General features: G+C 35.9%; 1 protein-coding gene across 1 annotated transcript; it reads left to right on the forward strand.

Annotated features, from left to right (window-relative positions):
• The first annotated feature begins 1,459 nt into the window (after positions 1–1,459).
• MKP1 (mitogen-activated protein kinase phosphatase 1) lies at positions 1,460–6,832 on the forward strand. Its single transcript, XM_083073161.1, has 3 exons — positions 1,460–4,489; positions 6,049–6,235; positions 6,532–6,832. Exons 1-2 carry the CDS (start codon positions 1,979–1,981, stop codon positions 6,103–6,105), a joined length of 2,568 nt encoding a protein of 855 aa, XP_082929287.1. The 5' UTR covers positions 1,460–1,978; the 3' UTR covers positions 6,106–6,235; positions 6,532–6,832.
• Positions 6,833–7,800: the final 968 nt, after the last annotated feature.

A 7,800-nucleotide genomic window follows, 5' to 3' on the forward strand; every position in this document is an offset into this window, starting at 1 on the left:
GACGTGTATATATTTCAAGCACGCCTCATATATATTTTTTCCAACGGGTATTCCGTAATCTACGAGAAATTATCATGCAGTCTAATACCATGTACTTTCTAACCAGTATTTATATAACGTGTCAACAAATCTCATATAATGATTAGTTGAGATAATAAATATTTATTTTCAGAATTATAATATTTTTTTTCTTCTAATTAGAGATTAATTTTTCTTACTTGTTGTCGGGGTCGACTCGAGTCCAAAACAAATTTTGAAGTTTGACCTTTTTAAAATCAATAACAATAATTTATTTTAATTTTATTTAAAATTTATTTTTTGAGTCTTTTGAGATGCAAGGAGAGAAAATGAAGAATATAACAAGTTTAGTCGATAACGTTCATAATTTGGGACTTAATTTAGTGGGAGAAGAAAAATTAATAGAAAAATGAGAACGTTCATAATTTGAGACTTAAATTAATGGGAGAAGAAGAATTAATAAGAAAGTGAGAAGGTTCATAATTTGGGGCTTAATTTAGCGGAGAGAAGAATTATAACAATCACCTATAAACAAGGAACTTTCAGAAAAAATTATAATACTAGGGTCAAACCCCAATCCTTACAATGTTAGGTTTAGACATTGACCAACAAACCAAAGTTGATATTGATACAATTAATTCATTAAGTTCTATAAGTAGAAAAAATATTTTGAGAGTCTATTTTACACAGGACCGCCCTAAAATATTTTTGGAGGCCTAAAACTAAGATTTAGAGTCTTAGACTGCTTTATACTTGGGTCAGCCCTGATTATAGTTGACTCCAAGAGTCTTTATTTACAAAAACAATCAAATTTTCTGATAAATAAACTTCACGTTTCATATTTGAAAAACTTTTAAAATATTATTTTTAGTTCTGATAAGTTATTTTACCTTTTATTTTATATAGTTTAAAATAAATCTTTTTAATCATGTACTAATATTTTTTTTATCACTTTTAATCTTTATAATTTAATATATATATATATATATTTTAATTTCTATACTTATAATTTTTTAATTGTTTTAGCTTTTGTTTAAATTTATTTGGCAATTCTAAATTAAATCTCTTTATATTTAATGTTTTTTAATCATAATGTTCATTATTAAAACAATTTTTTATCTTCACATTGTAGACTTTTATTACATCAACATAAAATAAATGGTAAAAAAATTAATATTAAAGGTAGGGAAACAAATTATTGACCGATAATCTTCCTTCTTTTCTTAGATGGTAAATAGTCATCCTTGAATGAAAGACCAATATTTAATTTCTTCCACATACATGTATGAATAAACTTTCTTCCATATACACCTATCCAAGTTTTTGGTCGGTCTCCTCTCCCGAGTTTGCATTGCAAGACAAATCATATTTCTGATTCATGTTTCCATATTTGACAGTAAAATTCAAAATTAAAATTGAGAAAACCCCAAACAGAAAGAAAGCCTGAGGTGGCATAAATTTAGAAAGGACTCTTTCTCTCTCTCTCTCTCTCTCTCCTCACTCAATACAAAATACTATTAGCACTTACCCTTCTTCTCTTCCCTCCTATAAACCACTTCCCTTCCTGCTCTCAACAACTCAAATACCTTTCTCACATACCCAAGTTCCTTAATCCCTATCCCCCATTTCAAATCAAATCCCAATTTCTCTCTCAAACCCCAAAACAATTTCACCTCTGCATAAAAAAAATCACACCTTTCCCTCAATTTCACCTTTCCCACCTCCTCAGTTTTTCACTCCCAAGATTCAGACGCTCTTTCTTTCCGTTACACCCTTTCTTTTCTTCGTGGGTTTCTCTCTCTCTGTCAAATGGTTCACCCTATGTTTCTCCGATTTCTTCAATTGCGTTCAATGCGCACCGTTTTAGCGTGACCCAGAAAACCTAGTTGCCTAGGGCTCTTCCAATCTTTTGTGGGTTTTGCACAAAATTTGATTTTTCTTGATTTTTCAGCAACTGGGTATGGTGGGCAACGACGAAGCGTGCCACCTCTCCGCTTCCCGGAAAATGTTCTGGCGGTCGGCGTCGTGGTCGTCCTCCCGCACCGCCGCTGGAAACGCCTCTTCCGGCGAGGCGGAGAAGGGTTTCGGAGACTCCGGCGGGGACTCCCACGGCCAGAACCGGCGGTTCCCTCCGCCGCCGCTGACGCCTCGGTCGCAGCAGAATTGCAAGGCGCGGTCGTGCCTGCCGCCGCTGCAGCCGCTCTCCATCGCCCGCCGGAGCCTCGACGAGTGGCCGAAAGCCGGCTCCGACGACATCGGCGAGTGGCCGCAGCCGCCCACCACCCCCGGCGGAAGAGGTAATGGCAGCAACGGTGAAAGGTTGAAACTTGACTTGTCTTCGATTCAGCATAGTAACCCTGATCATAGGAGTAACAATGGTGGGCTTGTAAAAAGGGATAAAATTGCATTTTTTGATAAAGAGTGTTCAAAAGTTGCTGATCATGTGTACCTTGGTGGTGATGCTGTTGCTAGGGATAGGGACATTTTGAAGCACAATAGGATCACTCATGTGTTGAATTGTGTGGGGTTTGTGTGTCCTGAGTACTTTAAGGCTGATTTTGTTTATAGGACTTTGTGGCTGCAGGATAGTCCCTCTGAGGACATTACTAGCATTTTGTATGATGTGTTTGACTACTTTGAGGATGTTAGGGAGCTAGGTGGGAGGGTGTTTGTGCACTGTTGTCAAGGGGTGTCTAGGTCTACCTCTTTGGTCATTGCTTACCTTATGTGGAGGGAAGGACAGAGTTTTGATGATGCTTTTCAGTTTGTGAAGGCAGCGAGAGGGATCGCCGATCCAAATATGGGCTTTGCGTGTCAGTTGCTGCAGTGCCAGAAAAGGGTCCACGCTTTCCCTCTTAGTCCTAGCTCTTTGCTGAGGATGTATAGGATTGCTCCACACTCGCCCTATGATCCTTTGCATCTTGTTCCCAAAATGTTGACGGATCCTTTGTCTTCTGCATTGGACTCTAGAGGTGCGTTTATTGTGCACATACCTTCGGCGATTTATGTTTGGATTGGTAAGATTTGTGAGGCCATGATGGAGAGGGATGCTAGAGGGGCTGTGGGCCAGATTGTTCGGTATGAGAAGGTGCAAGGACCTATTGTGATGATTAAGGAAGGTGAGGAACCAGCATACTTCTGGGATGCATTTTCAAATTTTCTGCCCTTGATGGATAAATCTGGTAACAGATTTGAAGATGGCAAATCAATTGGTAAAGTTTTGCCTGGTGAGAGGAGAGTGGAGGCATATGATGTTGATTTTGAAGTGTTCAAAAAAGCAATCACGGGAGGCTTTGTGCCGCCATTTGCGTCTTCAGAGGATGACCATGAAATCCATCTTCCTGCAAGAGAGAGTAGTTGGAGTGCTTTAAGGCGTAAAGTTTCCCCTGCTAATATGAAGGAGTTTGTCACGGCCCCTAGGTTATCCTTTCCAAGGGTTTATTCAGACTCCATGTTGTGCATTCATGCATCATCAAAATCATCGCCATCTTCATCCTTGTCGTCATCCTCCTTATCATCATCCTCGTCACCATCTTATGTTTCTCCAGATTCCATTTCTTCTGATTCTAGCACCCATTCAAAGTTTTTGTCAGAATTGTCCCCGGATTCTTCCTCTGTGGTTTTGACTTCTGTTTCTCCTGTATCCTCATCTCTGGCTAATTTTTCTAATTTGTCGATCTCATCAAATTCTACTCCTCAAACAGTGTCTAACAGTACAGATATCCTTGGTGTCAAGTTATCACATCCTCTTTCTCAGTCAGCTACTTTACCATTGAAAAAGCCATCAGCTTCCCTTGCTGAACGCAGAGGTAGTTTGTCAAAATCTTTGAAGTTGCCACTAATGAATGAAAAGACACAAGTAATAGATAAATCGTCGACTTTTCATGCTAGTCCAGAACATGGCATTCTTGTTAATGGTAATGTTGGCTATTCGCAACAATCAGATAGTATAGATTATATTTTTGAGTCTAACAACCATGCAAAGGATGGAGTTGTGAATTCAATTCAAAAGCATGAGCTGCCATTATGTCCAACAAGCATAGTTGATAGCATGCACCTCAAGGAATCATCCCTTCTCAGGAACTGTATTGAGCTTGTGATAGATAGTTCCCCAAGAGGAAACTTATTGCTAAGTCAGTCTACAGCATTGAAGGGAACTAAGGAGTGTGGCTTACTGCAGTATAATGTTAAACAAACTTCTGTATATCACTGGCCCAGTTTAGAAAAGATCGAGACATTTGGCGCAAGTCATTTGGATTCTAAAGCTGCTTTTGTCATATTCTCTCCAAGTACGCGTGTACATGCAGGGAACATTTTATATATTTGGGTAGGGAGGTCTTTCAATTGTGACGCTTCACAGGTTCATTTAGATGGTGATAAACAGTCAGATCATCTAGGAGCTGTTGACTGGAATCAAATTGGTTGTGATCTACTTGCTCAGTTTAGTTTTCCAAAGAATACAGTCATTAAGGTATGACCTTTTCCTTCTTTTTTGTATCATGCTTTCAACTCTATGCTATAAATAAGTTGCTGCAGTCATGACATGCATGTTCAGTATAATATTAATCTAATCCTCTGTGCTTTCCATATTAAAATGACATTTTGTTCAAATTGTGCAATACAAACATGGAATTGAATTCATGCTTTTGATTTTTACTTATTTTGGTTTCTGATCTAGATTAAAACATGGTAACCACTGAAAGCAATATTTATTGTTGGAGGTCAGATTGTGTTTGCTTCAGCAGTCTCTTTATATCCATTAATTTTTTGATCGGAAACATTCTTAATGATATGCTGAAAAGAAAACATGCATCACCTATATTTTAATTGTCGAATACCTCATTAGCAGCTTATTGGGGAGTGAGCATAAGCAGCATAATCAATTGCAGGAAATATTTTTGCAACTGCAGTAGATGGTGATATTTTCTCCATTCTGTGGACCCCAGATAATTTAAGTAAACATAGGTCATATGGGGGTTTCTCTATATGATTTTTAGGTAATTGATTATTACAAGCTCATTATACAGCATTGCAAGTTTCATAAGCTGAAAGACTTGGTTGTAAATAATTTCTGCGTATGCAGTTTTTGGTATCACATACTTCCACCTAGGTTTTTAAGTTAAGAATGCTTGCATTTTACAAGTTTAGCAGTTTTAGGATCTATAGGTCAGGAAGAACAGGAGGGTTATTAGAGGAGCATTAGAACCCAATTCTTGTGATTGATGATAAAAGAGGACTGGAGGAGTTATCTAGATTTGTTTTTGGAGAAGTATTGAGAAATGAAAAGGAGATCCAGAGAGGCCAGGTCTCTCAAATATCCAGGAATCAGAGTGCCTTGGATTCTGTATCACATTGATACTGACTAGGGAAATTTATGCAATAAAACCTATCTTTTCATGCCATATTCCGGTCCACTAGTATCTATCTCTTTCCTATAGTCAATAGAATTGATAGCAAAATAGGTGGTGGAATCTCTTATTTAATCTAGTTTTATGTTAGATTGGGTGCCTTTTAGATTTTAGGTGGATCAGATGTTGCAATGTATTTATCCGCAGATCACATAAATGTTTTCTTCCTTTTAATGAAAGACTCAGAAGGGAAAAAAAAAAAGTGAAATTGATTGACTTAAGTTCGCAAAAAGATGCGGAAAATGTGAGAATGATGGGTGGCACTCTTTGGTAGGATTTGCAGATACAATAAATTCTATTTATCCTATTTCATTTCTTGGGAAATAGGTGTTTTACATGTTTTATTCTTTAATTCTATCCTTCTGTTGTTTGCATCATTGTGTTGTTAAAGCAGCATTCCTCATTTTGTGCTGAAAGTGTTGACTTTGAATTTCAAATCAGTACTTTTTTGTTGCCTATAATGTCAAGAAACCACTCCAACCTTGCCTTGCCTTGTAGCATTTGCTGATTTATGATATATCTTCCATTCATTTTTCTATTCTCACATAAGATTGAATTGAGCATTAAGCACCATAGATTGTCCCAATATTTTGATCATGTTGATCTTCTCTTCTGTGATTAGATTGTTAAAGAGAATGAAGAATCTACAGAGTTCCTTGCTATGCTGAGTTCATTGTAGCATAAACGACAATAGGAGAATCCTGGATTCAAGTAACTTCTATAACATTTTCTGCATCTGCAGCTGTCTCTATGTATGGCAATTTTTCAAGCTCTAATTTGATCTTCCCTGTGAAAAGAAATCCAGTGAGGTAATGAATTTCAACCTAGCTATTACAATTTTTTTTAGAGCATTTTGTTTATTTGTTCACGTTAATTTTGACTAATTATACCATGGTAAATAATGTTTACATGTTCCTTTTCTATAAAATACGTCTAATCTTGATATCACCTTTATTGTACCAGCTGCATCAGTATGGTGGTTCTTATATTTAACAGTTGATGCTCATTATTTTCCTTGTTTTTCTCTAATCTTGATTCTAATTAAAGAGTGTTGCATTCATTGTGTTTAAAATTTAAAATGAGTTGTGTTATATGTTACTTGCAGGAGGTTGCTCCATGCCAAGTCAATTGTAGCTCGGCTGATTGTACAGTGCTTTAACATCCTAAACCTAGAAATTTATGTTCAATATACTCCAATTTCTTTCATATTCTCATGTTATTTAAAGAAAAAAACAATTCCTTCTTCTCTATCTCTCTAGCTCTCCCTCCTTCTCTAGACATTCGTAAAATTTTAGGATCTAGTTTATTTCCTTTTATGTGAACAAACAAATACCTGGATGAGAATTTCTAAATTGGGTGATATAGAAGTTCTAAACAATAGATGGGGTTATGATTCGTTCTTTCAATTTGATTGACCATCGTCCAAACCTAGGTTGCATTTTTTTTAATTAATTCAAGTAAATCGATTCAGTTCGGTATTTTCATAAACATGGATGAAAATTGAGTGATGTCGATTATTCTTCCCTGATATGCCCCTTTTTAAATAAATTTTTTGGGCGCATTTAAATGCTTGAAATCTATGACTTAATTATGAAATCCAGAGCAGTTTTCAAGAACTGTCACTACTCACTCGTGTACAAGACGCCATGCACCCGGATAATTCTTAGAGACACAATTATTTTTTTGGTATACCTTATATATACACCGTAATGATTTACGGTGATCCCTATACTTAACTATGTTAGTTAGCTAGGTTAAAATATTAAGTTGGATAATATATATATATATATATATATATATATATATATATATATGTGTAAAAAAAAAGTAATAAAAGAAATGTTAATATTTACATTTAAGACGTAATTATAAGTATATATAATCATTCAAAATAATATTATATTATTCTAGTGTTAGTCGAGCATATCCAATTAGTTACCTTAAAAATAACTTTGACACTAGTACAAAAGCATTCAACACCTCGGCAGCAGTTGCTCCAACTCTAACCTAATCTTGATCAGCTTTTATATAGAGTATAATCAATGCAGTCCATCTACATGGAAACAGAAGGGTAAATTAGAGTAATAAACATACAAACATAAGAATAAGCATCTATGTTACACTATTATCAAATTCTTTAATCACTTCTATAGAGTTAAACAATGCACTTTATTATACAATCATCATGCAATGAATGCAACTCATAAAAGATACCAATGCATATTAATCATCTAATGTGTCGTCATGTATTCATCTAGGAGATCTTTTTAATAACAAAATAGTATAAATGACATCTCATTCTATCGAAATCATCCTGATCGCTTTTAAGCCCGAAGCGTCCTGTTGGGTCAACAGCAAATTGAGATATCAAATC

The sequence above is a fragment of the Cajanus cajan genome, chromosome 4 (assembly GCF_000230855.2).
Source record: "Cajanus cajan strain Asha chromosome 4, NIPB_CcT2T_4, whole genome shotgun sequence".
NCBI lineage: Eukaryota > Viridiplantae > Streptophyta > Magnoliopsida > Fabales > Fabaceae > Cajanus > Cajanus cajan.